The sequence below is a fragment of the Barbus barbus genome (genome assembly GCF_936440315.1).
Source record: "Barbus barbus genome assembly, chromosome: 28".
Classification (NCBI taxonomy): domain Eukaryota; kingdom Metazoa; phylum Chordata; class Actinopteri; order Cypriniformes; family Cyprinidae; genus Barbus; species Barbus barbus.
The window spans coordinates 7,293,164-7,312,186 of record NC_136756.1 but is presented as its reverse complement, the minus strand read 5'-3'; the positions used below and the strand labels follow the sequence as shown (position 1 = coordinate 7,312,186).

At 36.1% G+C, this 19,023-nt stretch overlaps 1 protein-coding gene across 2 annotated transcripts in view; it reads left to right on the top strand.

The window, feature by feature from the left end:
- Nucleotides 1-19,023, top strand: part of bin3 (bridging integrator 3) — a 61,806-nt gene that overhangs the window by 25,362 nt on the left and 17,421 nt on the right. For both annotated transcript variants that reach the window (XM_079382513.1, XM_079382514.1), the window contains 2 exons: nt 1,872-2,008; nt 8,810-8,850. In XM_079382513.1, coding sequence (XP_079238639.1) covers nt 1,872-2,008; nt 8,810-8,850 — 178 coding nt within the window. The remainder of the gene's footprint in view (nt 1-1,871; nt 2,009-8,809; nt 8,851-19,023) is intronic.

The following is a 19,023-nucleotide window of genomic DNA, read 5'->3' as shown; positions in this document are numbered from 1 at the left end:
CATCCATCCATCTTTTTTTTTGTTAAAAATAATGTTGTTATTTTTTAAGTTTTATCATTTGTGTGTTATCTTTCGGTATGAAAAGGCCCTTAACACATGAATGGACTTATTTATTTTAATATTTAATATTTTTGTTTATGTATGTATGTATATATGTATTACAATATTTATTATTTTGTTACTTTTATTATTTTATATATTATTTTATTTTAACCGTAACAATTACAGCATCTGCCACCTGTCTTTCATTTGTGTTTTAGTGTAAAAATAAACTATTTTTCCATATGTTTGAAATAGGGCTGCAACAACTAATCGATAAAATCGATTATGAAAATTATCGACAACGATTCTCATTATCGATTAATCGGGTCTGCCCACAGTGTACGTCCAACTTCAGCTGGTTAGTCAAATTACGGCACTGAATAATGCATTTCTATGGACAAAATGCATCTAAAAATAGTGGAGGAAACAGAATGAGATTCTGCCGGAGAAGCACGTGATCCAAGCTGCCCAAAACATGATAATTCTTTATTTTAAGCTTTAAGTTAATGCATAAGAGTAATGGCTTGCCCTGTCAGGCGCTTTGACAGATGCGTGTGCGTCCTCAGCGCAAAAACGTTCAGTTTACGGTCATATCCTTATCTATAAATGCCACAAATTCACGCGAGCATTTCCATTTTTGCATAAAGGTCCGTCCTGACAGTCTGTGTTAAGTTTAAAATACCGAATGAGCGCCGCGAGTCAGACGGACAGAACACAGTAGAGAGGGAGACAATTAATAGGCTTTTCAGCGCAAACATATCCATTGTGCTGAATTATCTGTTGTTGAAACTTAAAAGTCAACATGCAGTGCGAATATTTTATGAGAGTAGGAACTTTAAAGGGATAACAGCGTGTAATTGTCTGTCTGAATATAAACATGAGACGCTCCATAACGGCCTTTTACAGGATAAAGAAATGACGAGGTGACTGTGATCAAAGTAGTTCCTGCAGAACATTACTCTTACCTGTTGGTTAACACTGAGTTTGTGTTTTTATTCGTCTTTATTATTTTAATTTTTAATAGAGGTTTAAACTATATTCAATTTTTACAATGCTTAACAAATTTATGTAAGTTTAACAATGTGTTTATGTAAGGTTTGTGCCACTGCTGCTCTAAAGTAACAGTATTGGTGATAACCAAAATAATTTTTCGGCTTTCTGTACTGGTTAGTACTCCAATATGTGTAAGCTCTTTAGTAACAGTAGTAGGCTATTTTTAATGCTATAATATCATTATTGCTGTTATCTATGAAAGAAAACCAGAGCACTTATTTTTTTTTTGTATTTTTTTTTCGCGATACCCAATTGCAGTCAAAAAGTACATAAACAATACCAGCAAGAATGCAAGCTGTTATGAGGACATTTTTTATTATTATGTCCAATAAATGACAATAACATTTTTAAATTTAAACAAATTTTTGACAAATTTCTAAAATATGTTTTCTCTTTATTATGATAAGTGGTCTAATAAATTAAGCACTGTATGTTTTCATAGCATTCAGTTGTCACGTTTGTTTGTAGAACATTGGGCAGAATGTGGAATAGTGTTTTTTTGGTCAATATTTTTTAATCCGATTAATCGAAAGAATAATCGGCCAACTAATCGATTATCAAAATAATCGTTAGTTGCAGCCCTAGTTTGAAACCACTCTTAAGTACTTGCCACCTATGCAGATGACGATTGCTGATCCTTTTAAACCAATGTACATTCTGTTTGAAGATGACTTGAAGTCCCAGACATGAAAAAAAAAAAGTTGACTGTCCAGACATTTTTCTGCTGTTTTGGCCATTCTTTTGTTTTTAGGCTGAATGTTTTGTTTGTTTTCCAGCAATGTCTAAAGCAGCAGTGAAGATCTCAGGGGACTTGTTGAGCAATCCGTTGTGTGAGCAGGATCTGGCTTTCCTTGAATCCATGACTGCTCTGGATACAGCCATGAAGAGAATGGATGCGTTCAATCAGGAGAAGGTGAGATTCAGTTGTAAATGTTTCCCAATGCATAAAAACATCTCTTCTTCTTATGAATTTTACATTTAATGACTTATGATGAATTAAAAATACTAAACAATCACATTCATCTCAATGGCAGTTGCTTGGCTGGCACATGACCCAGTGGAAGTATTCAATTTAAAATCTGTCATTTTTTTTCTTCCCTAATCCGGAAATGCCAGTTGCAGGTTTAGGCATGTTTCCAGATAGTTTTCTTGGGCAGGCTGGGGCTGAATTGGCCCTCACAGCACAAAATCTGACCAACCAATAATCAAAGCTGTGAAATATTCCCAAATACCATTCCAGCCTCATTCTACATCAGATCTATTCAACTCTGATCTTGAAGGGCCACTGTCCTGCAAAGTGTAGCATCAACCTTAATCAAACACATCTGCGTAAAATTCCAAGTAATCCCGAAGAACTTGATTGATGAACATTTTCCTTAATACTCATTTCTTTATGGCTAAAACTTTTTAATGAGGAAAAAGTTACTTTCTTCCATCTTTAAATATCATATGCTCCGCCTCCACTTCCACCAGAAGTATTTAGGCTTTGTTAGGTGCCACTTATTAGGCAGTGATACTCATTTGCATAACAAGCAAGTGAATGTGAGACATGTTTATGTTTTGAGCATATATTGCCGCCACTAGATCTGGCTTACTCACCTCTAGGCCCACACAGAATCTGTACACTTTTTTTTTTTCCTTCCATATTTTCTGTGCTAATTGTGGGGGGGAAATCAGTGGAATTCTGCAGAATGGATTTCAATATGGTAAAATGTGTGTGTTGCACTTGTATTGGTAGTTGAAATCATGATCGAATTACCCAAAAACATTTAATAATGTCCACACTTGCTTAAAAACAAACCAACATTATGCATCAAAGTCTCTAGAACACTGGGAATGGGAACCAAAGATGCTCTATACATCTTTGTTTCTTCATCCCACTTTCCAAATCAAGTAGTGATGCACAGAAAAATGCAGAATATGTTTCTTTATAAAATCCTGCTAAACACATTTACACACCCACAGGTGTGTCAGCCTTTCTGAATCTCCACTCGGAACACACACAGATTATGGTCTCAGATGAAAGTCATGTCTTGTTTACTGTTTCAGCTTATCTCCTTCATTTCACTATTCAGGTCTCATTTTTCTGAGTGTTTGTTCAAGCATATCACTTGCATATTGTGGGTATATATGACACCGAACGGAATTATGTGAAATTTAGGAGATCTGTCAGTATACTCAAGAACATCTTGGATTAAAGAGAGAGTTCATCCATTTTTTTGTAATGCTTTGAAGTCAGTGGGACCAGCAGCTGTGTGGTTGCCATTCTTCAAAGTATCTTCTTGGATGTTCAACAGAAGAAACATAAACAACTCGAGGTTGAGTAAATGATGACAAATTTCATTTTTGGGTGAAGTATTCCTTTAAGTGTAAGGGTACAATGGTGATAACTCAAGCATTTTATGCTGCCTTTGGTTATCCATCCAAATCATTACTGACTTCTCCTCCTCACCACCTTCAGAGATTGTTTTAACCTTTATCCAACATCTTAACGTGGTGCTCATGGTGTGAGTTCCTTAAAAACGGCAACACTAAACGCACCGAGTCTTAAGGTGCGGTCACTGTTGTTCAGTGGATTTTTATGACCAAAATATAGTCATTTGAATTGGAACCCACGCAATTGGAAACTTCATATAAAGATTTTATGATTTCGCAAACAAGATGATAATGGAAATTGGCCACGTTGACCAACAGAAAGATGCTTGGTTTGAAAGTGACTTTGGAGTTGTACTTCATACTCTCCTTTGCTCACAATCGACAATCAAACTTTTTGCCCGTGAAATTTTGCCAGAACTTTGCTAATGCGACCACATCTTAAATGCATATATTTCAGATTCCTTTGCAATGTTTTTATTCCCCAGTAGCTGTTTATATATCGGTCTTCCCAATAACCGTCCATATGACCATATGAAGTTGGCTAATATTTATGTATAACTTGACTCTGTTTAGTACGTCTCAAAAATGAACCATAGACCAACTTCATTTCTGCCTTGCAACACCTTCTAACCCGTGTTTATTTTCTACTTTTGGCCGAGAGAAATAGTTGTGTTTCTGACTTTGGCAGAAGTACGTTCTGTCTTCCCTCCAGCAGATTGGGTATGAGTAAGTTTTTCTCACAGCAGACCCCACGCCCTTCCACACTCAGCGTGCACATGCATCTTCAAATGAGTCCCATCTCTGCGTTGCTATCTTCTGTTTCCTGCTGCTGGTGGTACTGATTGTTGTCTTTTTCCTTTTTTCCCTCTTATTTCCCCACATTGGAGTCAGACTTTTCTTTTGAAAGTGGTTAAGAGCCCTTAAGCGATACACTCAGCGCTGACTGCATGTCAGAAGAGTAGCGCTCATCTTCTCTGGTCTATCGCCTACAACCTCCGCCCTGGAAACTGGGCCCTTCAATATTCCCAATGTATTGAACTCTATGGGGTGAAGCGTCAAGCCACAGCACTACTCCCAGTGTCAGGCATTGTAACGTGATGCGCAAAGTTCAAACGGTTTCAACTTTGACTTTTTCTGCTGACCATTCAAAGCTCAGCTATTGTTTACGTATATTGTAGCGTATTATGTGGACGGAGCTGGAACAAACATCAGAAAAGGAAGGAAGAGAGACTGATCCTCTGCAAGTAGCTACACTGATTTTTTTTTTCTGTAAAACTTAAGTGACTTATGACTTTCAGAGAAAATAAGTTTAAAGACTGGAGAAATGGCTTCTGAAAATTTTGCCTCCATCCTAGGAGTAAATTGCATTTAATTTAGAATTAAGAAACCAATGGCGTTAAGTGAACTGCACCCAGCAACCTATTTATAAAGTATATTTAAACCTGTAGACAAGGGGTCCAGTCCTGCTCCTGAAGGGCCAGTGTCCTGCAAAGTTTTGCTAATCAACCAGCTAATCAAGGTTTTTCTAGGAATACTAGAAACTTCCAGGCAGGTGTGTTGAGTTGGAGCTAAACTCTGCAGGACCGAATTTGGACACCCCTGCCATAGACTATATTGATCTGGCTACATAGATGTGAGACTATAGTTTGATTAATCCCTTCTCTTTGCATGACACATTGACATTACAGTACAGAATAGCTCTTGCAGCATTAACCTGAACATTAGCATTTGTTTGTGTGTCAGAACAGAAGAAAGGCTCTTGGGAGCATGCGTAAATTTGTCCCATTCTTTCGATTTTCCCGGTAAAAACATCCAAAGTCTTTCACATAAAAATCAGTCTATAGGATTTTCAACCTAGGAAGTCGGGGAATGTCTCGGGTAAGCTGGTTACAAGTTGTTTACACATTGGCAACAAATAAAAAACGATAAATACATGAATATTCTAATATACAGCCCCTTTAAAAATATTTTTAAAAGAAATTGTAGCAATATATTACAACATCACCATTTTTGTTGTTTTTTTTTTCAAATAAATGCAGACGTTTTAATGAAAGAGACCTATATTCAAAAATATTTCAAATCTAAATTATTCCAGACTAAACTTAAGCAAACAAACAATGATTGAATGAATGAAATGTCTAAATAAATAAAATTGAGATATATTTTCAAAGTTTCACTGAAGTTTTTCACTGTGATACTGTGCCAGTCCAGTGAGCTCTTAATTAGAATTTTTAAGTCAACAAATCAGTCTAATTTGTGAGTAATCGCTCAGTCTGAATCAGATGAACTAAAAAAAAAAAAAAAATCAACTCAAAAGAATGATTCATTTATTGATTCAGTTTGAGTTTAATTCACTGATTCAATTATTCGATCGCAGGTTTTTGAGTTAAAAGTTCATTAGAGAGGAAGATTATGTGTGAATAATTTGTAACCTCTGACTTGCAATATAGCACAAAAAATCACGTAGACTGATATTGAGGTATTTTGTTTTGTTTTTGTTAGGCCTAGTTGTTTTTGTATGTTATGTTTGACTACATGATCCCTATTTACATAATGCAAATGGGTCCTTTTGTAGTCTTGATGAGGTTTAATTTACTCCATATTTTTGAATATGGTTGCCCTCAGCTGATAATCAAAGCCATCAATAGCTGCTCAGTCAAACACTTCGTGGATATTCGCTCATGCACAAACCTGCCAGTGCGAAATACACCACGGTTGCCTCTAGCTGTAATGCAATCCACAGCTCGGCAGATCTCAGAAATAGCAGATTGAAGCCTGATGCAAATATCCTTGCTCTCCGCTGACCCCTCTGTCAGATTCACCAGAGCCAAATGCTTTCTACAGCGCTCTCCTCTTCGCCTGAGCACCGTTTTCTCATACTCGACTGTATGGGCACTTGGCAAGCGAACGGCGCTCTATCCGTGGGCGACGAGAGATGTTAGCACAGCTGATTTTTCAGCTCTGCATTTTGCAGTGTGCTGGTGTGAATTACCACCCTGGGATGCTTGAATGGTTAATAAGACTTCCATGAATCACATAGCAAACCTGGAACAAACTCCTCCTGTTCTTCAGATTGAGAGGTTTTGTCACGGTAGCCAAGCAAATCATATTTGTGTTATATAAAGATAACCAAACCGCCATCTTCCCCTCTCCGTCGAGGGAAAGATGGATTGCCCCAGGGTGGATGCGAATAGGCAGGGAAATGTTATGGTAATCAGTGTATAGCCTGATTCTAGGCCTGCGCTGGGTATTTTTAAGTCGTGTCTTAGCAGCTTTAAGGCCTGTAGAGTTTTAATGGTTAGTAACTAGCAGCTATGGTGGGGAGGAGTATCGATTTTTCAGGGTTGGTATGCATTGTATGTATTTTTGGGTGTTATGTATTTTGTGTGTGTGGTTGATCTCTGGCCTCTGATTCACACACACACTCTCTCTGGAGTGTTTTCTTCAGGCTGTTCTCTCATCATATAGATATATTTCCCCATCATTCCCACCATCTACTCTATCTGTACTACATCTCTTTCTTTCTCCTCTTGTTTTCCTGAAATATCCATCACCTCTTTCAACAGAGACAAAAATGGACTTTGATTTAAAGTTTTATCTGTGTTTGGTTATGTTTTAATTTAATCCTGCTGCTTTTCAAATGCCTGGATAAAAATATAATATGCCTGAATATTAGAATATATTATAAAATGAAAGAACTACTATGAAATGGCATCAGTAATTAATGTGTTAAAGTTATTTAGAAATTTAAAAGTGTGTGTGTGTGTGTGTGTGTGTGTGTGTTAATGAGAAATTAGTGTATTTTCCTACCATGGGGACAACAGTGTTGATGAAGAGCATATTTGAGATGAAATATTAGATGCGATGTGTGCAAAAATCAAGGTAAATATCACTGTACATCTGTATAGGAAATGTATATCACTATTTATTTATGCATGTATGTATTTATTTAATGTATTTATTGTTATGGTTAGAGGTCACTTACAAATACACCTTACCTTAAGTTTACAATAATTTGCATTAAAACTAGAAACATTTATTAAGAAAGTAATTATATAATTTTTTATGCATGTATGTATTTATTTATTTGAGTTAATTTACAACTAACATTAAGTTTACAATAATTAGCGTTAAGGCTACAAACATTTATTAAGAAGGTAATTTGGGATTTGTTTATTTATTTGTTTGTTAGGTTTAGAGTTAGTTTATAGCTACAACTAACCTTAAGTATATGATAATTTGCCTCGAGTCTAGAAATTTTTTTATTAAAAAAGTAAATTGGGGCACTTTATGTATTTATTTATTTAAGAGCTGCATTGGCAGGCATTTTGGATAATCATCATTCAGCATCCTTACATGTTTTAGTTAATGCTACTTTGGACTTTGTGGATGAAGATGTAATTTGGTAGAAGGCTCTCTCATCTTTAATGAATCCTTCTGTTCTGGGGTCGTGTTGTGTTTGCTCTCAGTGACTGACTGTGCTCTCAATAGCGAGTGAGTTGTTGATTAGCTCCATAAGCTGCGATCCTCTGATGGGCCTGTCTGCTTGTGTCGGCTTCCCTCTTCGTGTTCTGGTTTAACGTTCCCTGTTTGCTCTCTTCTTGCATTGTTTGCCAGGTTAGGTTAGCATTCTGTCAGCCAACCACAGCCTATTGGTATCTCAGATCTGCAATGTAAATGATGTTTTGCCAGTTTAATTGTGTGGCAACTTTTAAGACTGTTGGTTTGGGGCTCCAGGCGGCAATGCGACGTTCGTTTACACCCGTTTAACTCAAACACCCCCCCCTTCCCTCCTCCCCTCTTCCTCCTCCTCCTCTTCTCCTCTCTGACACCACATGGAGGAACGAGGGGAATATAAACTGTTATTGTTAAAAATGTTTGTTTGCAAAGAACTTTCATCTCGTACGGCGGCCCACCCTCTTCAGCGTTTTCAACCCCAGCCGGGGCTGCGCTTTCATGTGCCGTCCCTGGACGATTCCAGCCTTTTGTATTCACTGCACAATTAATATTCACGTCTTTCTCGCTGCTTTCCTCAGGCCAGGAGCACAATAAAGAAACAACGTCACTAACTTCTTCTCCATACTTCTCAGTTGAACGCCAAACGCTCTTCGCGTGGAAAGGGAGCGGCGACAGCTGTTGATTTTTTTATTTTTTTTAAGCGTGGGGGTCATGTCAGATCCTGCTGCCAATTAGTTTCACTGCATGAGCAGTTGTTATTTATTTATTTGGACCGTAATGATCAGTGTAATTTATTTTGATGGTTGTCATTCAGCTGTGATATTAACTATTTATTTTTTCAGCTAATGTGTTTGTTTTTTTTTCTTTTCTGCTTATGCAGGTCAATCAGATTCAGAAGACCGTGATCGACCCTTTGAAAAAGTAAGTGCTCTTTTAAAGCAGGTTATTTTCCAGAAAATAGTAACCTGCTATTTAGACAAATTTATTACTTTAGGCTATTTAACAGAGTAAAGGGATAAGCCACCCAAAAAATTCTCTCATCAGTTACTCCCCCTTATGACTTTCTTTTTTTTTTTTTTTTTTTATAATCCATCTCTGTGAGTCCATACAATGCATGTGAATGGAAGCCACAATGTCGAAGCTCCAGAAATCACATGCAGCCATCATGATGGTAATCCATTAGACTTGAGTGGATGAATTTATGTTACACTTCTGTTCAAAAGTTTGGAATCAGTAAGATTTTAATGTTTTTTTTTTATTTATTATTATTATTTTATTTAATTATTAAGAAATCTCTTCATTAAGGCTGTATTTATATGATTAAAAGTACAGAAAAAAACAGATAAATTGTGAAATATTGCTACAGTGTAAAAGAACAGTTTTCTATGTAAATATAATTTAAAATATAATTTATTTCTGTGATGCAAAGATGCTTCAGGAAACCACCTGCAAAGCTCCCTGAAAAACTATGCGCAATGCACCGAGGGCAAAAGCTGCTTTAAACACAAAGGATGGCCACACCAAATGTTGATTTAATTTAGTTTATAGAAGTTAATTGATAAAGAAAATCTATTTATGACATTATTTTGACAGCATCCTTATTTTACAGCATTTTTGAACAAGTAGATAACTTTTAACAGTACTGTAGCTTTGCAGGTGGTTTTCTTGAAGCATCTTGGAGACGTTGCCACAGTTCTTCTGGGTTTAGTCTGTCTCAGTTTGTTCTGTTTCTTCATGTCATTCAGACAGACTGGATGATGATCAGATCAGATCTCTGTGTGGAGCACTGGCTGCTGTCAGACAAAAATCTCACTGCATTAATACAATTAATGGCAAAATGAATGTTTGGAAATGTAACCTGATATTTCCTACTGACACGCTACAGCAAAAGATAGAAATAACTGACTTAAAACCATTTTTAGCTGCTGAAAATACTAGTTTTCTAATAATTTTGGCCACCACTGCATACATAATAGATACAATATATATTACAGAATATATAATATAATTTTATATAAATATATTCTCTCTCTCATAAATGAACTCTTGCTCAATAACACTTTTCGGAGAATAGAATATCGAAGTGGAGATCGCTGGTTGACAAAAGATAAGTAACACACTTAGCAGATATTTCAGTATTGCGCAAGTGGGAAGCTCTGTTTCGGGGATTACATCTCTTTATATCAGGCAACCCATACGTGTTCCTCTATATTATGCTCGATTCATAATTTTTTTAGAAACCTTACACTTTTCTACTCAATGTTCAATGGTGTTCTTGTATTCAAATTAAGTGCGGTCCTCTGCTGCACACGTGCCACAATATCGATACAGCTGTATCGATATTCATATCGTCAAATCTCTGTGACGATACATCTTTGTATCGATGTATCGAACACAGCACTACTCACAACCACTACTTCGCAGACTCCGGCTCCAAATAAACCACTACTGCACAGACTCCGGCTAGGGATGGGCGATATCTTATCGTTTGCGATATACCGTTGAAAATTCTCCTCACGATAAAAATTTGTCTCCTCACGATAATAACGATAAGTCTAGTTGATGACGTAGTTTTGTGCGCGCCCGATTCACTGTTCACGTGCGGAGTGAAAACAAGCATGGCGGAAGGCGGACGTGAGGCTGACAGTGCGTTCACACCGGACGCGACTTGCGCGAATAAATCACGCTATTCGCGCGTAGTTGGACGCGTGAACATTTTGGGTTTACTCGCTTCATTCGCGCGTGAAATTCACTGCACAACAGACGCGAATTCGCGTCATGGGCGGGGCTTCTGCCAGGCGCACATGTATGACTGCCACAGAGAGCATATGTATAGAATTTCGCTCTAAACGCTCAAATCGCGCTGCGTCATTCGCGCGAATTGCGCGGCAGGATGTCTATTCGCGTCTTTGCATTGACTTAAATATGCCATTTCTGAGATATGAATTAATTTCTAAATTAAAATGAATTAATTTCTAAAATGTTATGATATGGAAAGCCTGAAACAGATCACAGCAGTATAGCCATACACAGGCTTTCAGTCATCAGCAACGTGGTAAATGTGTGCCAGTAGCCTATGCATATGATTTAATATGAAGCGTCCGTAACGCATTATTATGGTTGATAAGAGCAATTAATGGAGATGAGCTGTTGATCATAATTAGCATGGCCATAAGTTGGCTGTGTACAAAAAGTTTCTATATATATATATATATATATATATATATATATATATATATATATATATATATATATATATATATATATATATATATATATATATATATATACTATCGTCATTTGTATCGTTATCGCAATAAATACCTGAAATTATCGTGATAAATTTTTTAGGCCATATCGCCCATCCCTAACTCCGGCTCCAAATGACGCAAGATAGCAGCGGCCATAGATGTTTTAGCTTAACTTTTCTATACTGGAAGGAAGTGGAGACACGTCGTCCATCTTTTTTTTTACAGTCTATGGATAAATGAGATAAATGTTATGTAAAATGTAAATAGTAAAAGGTTTAAATGGTATTTAATGCTGTAACTGTAGGGCTAATACAATACGTCCCCTATGAATATAATGTAGACCTATCAAATTTATGCTTTAAAAGTAGAGTAATCATAGTAGTTTTCATCCATAGTCTGTCCGTTTAAATGTCTGTGTTTAGTTTCAAATGGCATCTTTGACGCTAGTGATCTATAAAAATTATTTGCATTCCAATTCTGACATCTAAAGGCACAAAACTATTTTTATTTTTATTTTATTCTCTTATTTCATGGATTTTAGCAATTTCCCTCCACTTGTTACCAGTGTTTTTCTGCCATCACAATGCATGCAGCTCCAAGTGACGTAACTGTGACGTCTATTCCAAATTGATCTATAAATCGGTCGACCGTTAGATACATCCACATACACACTGCAGAAGTGCAAAGGACCGTTAATTGCATTTAAACTTAATAAAGTGTTAAAAATGGAAGTCTTCTAATATATAATAGTCTATTCTAATTTTTCTAATGCCAAATTGTGCTCGTTGGGAGAAGCAAAAATCAAAGGATGTTGGTAAGCAAACGGATGACAGTAGCCATTGACTTCCATAGTATTTTGTTTTTCATACTATTGAAGTCAATGGCTACCGTCAACTGTTTGGTTACCAGCATTATTCAGAATAATTTCTTTTGTGCTCAACAGAAGAAAGAAACTCCTACAGGTTAGGAATAACTTGAGAGTAAATGACACAATTTTCATTTTTGGGTGAACTATCCCTTTAAGTCTCACAAGTAAAGCGATTTTTGTCTTGTTGCTGAAACTGATGTAAAAGTCACCTGTGCTTTTATTTGGGTTAAGTATGCTGCTTGTGTAGGGAGTAGAAAATGAGGCAGTTCAGGATTTGGAGCAGAGCTACTTTATCTGTCTGTTTCAGTCCTTTTTTTTTTAATGGAAAAAATTTGATGTTGAACTTCAAATATTTTCCATCTGAGGCGTCATCTTCCACTGGACATCTGTCCTGGAACTGATTTTGAATCACTGTTCATTAACAGTCCATATATGTGTGATCTGAAGATATTTATGAATGCTGGCTGGAATTGTGTTATTGTCTTTAAACACCTGGAATCAATCTGCGATGCCTCGGTGGAAAAAATCTGCGCTATTCTATTTCAGTCGAAACCAATATTTTTATTGCGTAACAGAACTACAGCCAGGCTGCTGCAATTAATGAATATGTGGAAGGTGTGTTAATGACACTCTTTCAGGTCGCCAGACTTCCTCTCAGCTGCGCGCATTAAAAGCGCCGAGCGTTATATGAGAAATGCTCAGACGGCTGCAGGTCTGTCCTGAATGAAAGAGTGCGTCTGGAGGAAAGTTTATTTGGCTGTCCGCCCCGCCACTCCTCTCTCGCCCCCATGAGTGCTATTCCATGCCTCCGTTCTCTCGTGGGACAGGCCGGAACAGGAAGCAGGCCTTAACGAGCGACTAGGAAGAGGAGTGGGTGCGGAGACACTCCTAACAAACGCCTCTGTGTGTGTGTGTGTGTGTGTTTGAGGATTCTTGGAGGGACTTCTTACTCCACTTTTGTTCCTGATTCGTGTTCAATTATATAAGAAATAATTATATTGTTTTTTTTTTATTACTTTACCCTTGACCACAAAGAGGTTTTGGTCAGCTCTGGTGAAGCCATACAGCTGTTGTGTGTGAAGAAAGACAGCGAGTCAGAGGAAGATGGATAGAAAGTGTTTTCTGTTGGTGTGTGTGTGTGTGTTTGTTTGGTGGCAGGATGGAATGGTTCTCATTTCCGTTGGCTGGTGGGTGTGTGGCGGACGTGTGTGTAGGCTCTTACTGTGGCCTCAAGCCCAGAAACACACACACTCTCATGTACACGCAAATACTATAAGCACAGTTGAGGCTTTAAACAGCAGAGTAAACCCTGCTCAGCGTACACACACTCTTGCTCATACACATGCAAACTCACAGCTGACCACTTCTCTTCCGCAAGCTAACAAATATGACTGCTTGAAAGTAACTGGAGATTCTTGAGTGAATCTCACAATTCTTGAGAAGTATCTAGATCATGTTTCACTTCAAAACCAAAAGCACATAATTATGCTTTAAAGAAATAGTGTTTTTTTATGACACAAACATTTTATTTATTATTTTAGAACATCCTTGGAAATCATTGTAATATGCTTATTTGGTGCTCAATTATTAATAATGGTTCTTATTATCAAAGGTGAAAACCGTTTTTGCTGCTAAATATTTTGTGGAAACTAGGATTCTCTAATGAATAGAAAGTTCAAAAGAACAACATTTATTTGAAATAGAAATCATTTGTAACATTATAAATGTCTTTACTGTCACTTTTAAACGTTTTAATGCATCCTTGCTGAATAAAAGTATTAATTATATATTTATTTATATTTTTTAACGCTGCCATTTAATCTATCATTCACATATCACAGTATCACGGTCCAATAATAATCATATTAGAATGATTTTTGAAGGATCGTTTGACACTGAAGACAATAAATAAATACAATAAAATATTTAAAATAAGTGTACATTTTAAAAAGAAACCTATTTTTAATTGTAAAATATTTCTTATTACTGATTTTGCTTTATTGATCAAATAATAAAATTTTAATCAAATAAATGCAGCTTGGTGAGCATAAGTTTGAGTTTTTTTGACATTTATTCTCATGACATCTGAACACATTTTCTTCCCATTCTCATATCCAGAAAAATCTTATTATATTTATGTATATTTATTATTTGAAGATTTATACATGAAGGTAATATTTGTTGCACCTCCTTTAATGTATGCTCATTTAAATGTATAAATGTTGTAGAACAGGAATAATACTGTATTTTTAAATACTGTAAGAGTCTCCATAGAATAAAATCAAAAAGTCTGAAGTAAAACACCAGGATCAATGTAACAGTAATGGGAATATGGGGTGGAAATGTGCTTAACTGTCATGAAAATAATGTGACTATATCACCAATGTCACTGCAAAAAATCGTAACGGTCCTTAGAATAAGCTTATTTTTCAAGATATATATGTGATTAATGTATTTATTGTGAAAAATTTTAATGTTTTTTTTTTTTTTTTTTTTACTTGTGAAGAATTATACATCATATACATTTACAGTTAATGGATGTTAATTAAAAAAAAAAAAAAGTAGAATAAGAACAATATTGTATTAAAGGGGATAACGGGATAATGTCACTATGGAAAAAAAATTAACAGTCCTAAAAAAAAAAATAATAAAAATTCTTTATGCACAATTATAATTTGTCAGTGAAAGATGACCTGGACATGTTTTTGTGAGCGTCACCCACAGATGTTTTAGAGCATCTACTCTTTGAAACTTACTATGCATCCATATCAAGAATGCTGGAAATCTCATGTTTAGCTTTAAACAAAACAGCATTCTTTTAGTCTCTCCTCCAGTGGAATCCTTAAAACACACGGCTTTGTTTTCTGCTGCTCCGCAACCCATTTAATCAGCCATAAGCCAAGATACCATGAAAGACCAGATTCCATTAGTGCATGAATAGCTCAGCGTTTCTCGTTTCTTTCTCGTTGTTCTCCCAGTGTTCATGGGAGGAAAGTATTTATAATGTGATCCTTCTGAAAAGCTGTTGAAACTCTAATGGCTTCAGACAGATGTCGGATCTCTTAATGTGATAACTCATTTCTAAACCAGGTGAGTGCGTGCCTCGCGCTTTGAGTGTGTGTTTTGTCTGCGCTAAAAGAAGTCAGCAACAGTTTTGAATCGCGCTAGTAGCACTCCATTATATCTGCTGGGCGATATGCATTAGGGGATGTTGTTTTGACTTGGTTCAGTGAAGTCTTTGTTGATCTAGATGGAATGTTGTTTTTATGATATGTGTCGTGGCGAGATATCTTAGTAATAGTGATGCTTGTCTTAGTAAACACGACTAACTATTGCTCATATGTATGGCTTTATTCAAATCCCCAATAGTGAGTGTTCACAAGCTTTGGGTGCTTAACTCGTCCTGCAGTGTGCTACAGACATGGACGATGCGATACCTCAAATCATGTGACCTGTTGAAGAGAGATACGTGTACAGTTGTAATCATATAAGTAATCAGAATTAAGGGATAAATATTTAAATTGTCATTTACTCGCCCTCATGCTCTGAACATGCAGGTATTTTGAAGAATGTTCAGCTGATTTTATATGTACATGGACCTTTCATTGCATGGACAACAGCAGACAAAAATGCAAAAGAACACTAAAACAAAACAAAAGCAACTCAAAATAAACAAAACAACGCAAAAACAAAAAAGAACACATAAAACAAAAACAACTCAACAAACAAAACAATAACAACAATGCAAAAATGTAACAAAAGTAACACAACATAAAAATAAAACAAATAAAAAACAAAAGAACACAAACTACTCGATTAAAAGCAGAAAAACAAAACTAAACCAAAAAAAACACAATGCAAAAATAACCAAGAACAATACAACAAAAACAACTCGACAAACACAAAAACAAAAGGCAACGCAATAAAACAAAAACAACAAAACACAAAAACAAAATAAAAATAACTCAAACACTTCAAAAACAAAAAACAGATACAATTTAAAAATGGCAATACAATAATAAAACAAACAACACAAAACTGTGTTCTGTGCTGAAGAAAGACAGTCTTACAGGTTTGAACTGACATGAGGATGAATGAATAATGATCATTTTCATTTTTGCCTGCATTATCTGTTTTTCACCTTCCAGACAATAAAATGGGTGGATCAATCCCATAAACTTACATTTGAAGGAGTGACCTGAGCCAGAATGTCATAGAGACTTGGGTGGGCTCTTGTGACTTGGGCCAATACGTAACCACCCTACAGCAAACGCAAGCAGAGAGGTGCCATACTGTGTGTTTAGAGTCTCCTGTGCTGCTTAAAAGAGACACAGGGTTGGTCAAACATGCGGATCTGATTTTTAGAAACCGAAAATCTATAATAAAGGCCTCGCTTCTCAGGCATGACACAGCACCCTGCGTTACACCCCACAGTACAGTGAACTCTGTAAACTCTTGCACAGACGTACTGTCACGCTGTCCCGTGGACAGAGCATGGGTAGCTGTAGCGGTCATCCCGTCCAGACTCTGGTTTGGCTCGCGGAGCTGCGTGTGTGTGTGTGTGTGCCACTGTTGCAAACAGCCGACTGCGATTTCGTCCAACTGTTATTTCTGTCATTCTCTGTCAAGCGGCCACCACACCCGCAGCCAGACGAGACGGGTGTTAAATTATACAGCCGACCAATGAGGTGGAGCATAAGTGTGTGTGTGTGCTCAACGAAACATCAAGAGAGCTTTTAGACGGGCCGGGCACATGACCGTGTGTTTGGGTTGTGCCGAGTCAGACGGGCCGTCCTCTAGTCCGTCTGAAGCGCTCGTCTAGATTACAGCGAGTGTTTTTAGATCACTTACTTCCAAGAACAACACCCGTGAATTGTCATTATAGACCGAGCAGGCACCAACCTGCACTAAACCTGCTTTCAGGGGACAAAAGATGTCAATTCCACCTGGAATACTCCATGTAACACGATCAAGTTTTTATTTCACAAAGTGTTGATGGATGTAGAATAGATAAATAGATGATGCTTGTGCGTATGCAATGAGTCATTGCCCCAAAAATGTAAATTTGTTCTACTTGCAGTTAAGATTTTCGTGATTTCTGACTTGGGTTTCACTCATACTGTTACTTTTAATGATTTTACTAATTACTAATGGCGTGTGATTTGAGGAAATGTACAGATGATAAAGCCATCTATTAAAATCTGTTTTTGTGTTATTTTATCATTACTTTTGTCTTTGATTATATTTGACAGATTAGGTTTAAAATATTATTTACATATTTATTTTTTAACAATTTTATGTTGCTGGCTTATTGTGACTACAAAAATTCTGCATCTTAAATTAACTGATCATCATAAATGTTATCTTATGGTCGAGCAGAATGCATGCATCCAGCTGGCCAAATCCAGTTTATATTTTATTTTATTATTTTGTTATTTTATTTTTTATTTTAGGAGAGTGTGTCTTCCATTTCTGGAAAAATAATGGATATTTATGTAGTAAATATTATTTTCTTGAATTGGTCAAATAAATCACTGACTGATTTATTAGTGAATCATTCTAAATTCAATTTTTAAACAACTCTTGATCAATAATCAAAAATGGCTAGAAAGAATCATTTAAAAAGTGGAATATCACTGAAGACTGATGGATATTATTTTATCCATCAGTCGTCTTTAAGCCTAATTCTGATGCTTTTTTTTTTTTTCTCTCTTAATTTTTGTTTTATCATTTTAAGGTAGTATTGTGTTGCATGATGTTTTATCCAGTTGTCACACTTGACATTCGTGCAAAGAAGAGAGACAGAAGAGAGTCATTGGGCCAAGGTGGTGTTTTATAAATAGAGGGTGCGTGTGGGTTGTGGGGCTGGGTCCTGTGACGTTGCCACAGTGATATTGTGCTGCTCCCACAAAGATACTTCCTGTGGGAAACAATTTAGGGCTTGTCTTAACACAGCTCCGCATGGTGAAGCCACTCACTTTCTCTCTCTCTCTCTGATTCTCCTCTTCTCTTGTAGTTTTCCTTCACTTTCACCTCCTGTAGCTCATCACTTTCTTTACTAATTTGACAGATTTGTCTTACCTGACCCAAATTTTATGGATCACCTCTCGCAGGGTTTAAACTTGCAAAACGTTGATTACAGTTCCAGATCTTAAACCACTAAGTCAGTCATTTTCAAACTTTTTGATGCCAAAGACACTGAATGTGAAATGTGGCTGTATATTTTCATGTTTAAAGATGCATTTATATTGTGTGAGATTATAAATTTTTAATTTAAGACAAAAAGTTTTAACCAAACGGAATAACAGGCTTTTATATTTGTTACTTTACAGAAGCAAAATAAATTATTCAGCATTTTTTGAAAAATGTCTATCTTTTTTCTGTGCACTATTAATGTAATAAGTAATTTGTGTAACGATTAAATAATAGGCTTAAATATTGCTGCTAAATAGCTTTACGGAGAATATTCCCATAAAACCTTTAGAAAGCAGCTGAAGATGATCAAAACTATCTGGAATGATAAAATAAAACACTTTTTTGTACTTATTTTTACTGTTAAAGCATATGGCTGTCAATAGAATAAAATGATCACTATTAATGTCATGATTTCTCATAATCAAACATATTGACATCCTTATTCAAAAATGTATTAATCTTTTTAACTGCAAGTCCTGCGTTGAATTGAATGGCTTTTATCATCAGTGCTCGTTAACCTAAAGAAAAATTTTATCAAAAGCATAAATCATTTGTTTAGCCTTTGTTTACAAATTTCATCAAATAAAATCTCTAAGTTCAGGCCGCTACTTTATTTCCTGAATATTGTTTGTTTCAGAAGTGCATCTAATTCTAATCTGTTGTAAAAATGTCTTTTTTCAATGTTAAATATCCTTTTTCAGAGATTTGAGATGTGGTTTTTATTTCCATACATGGTGTTTTCATAATTATTTTCTCGAAACATCTGGCTAATGTGACCAG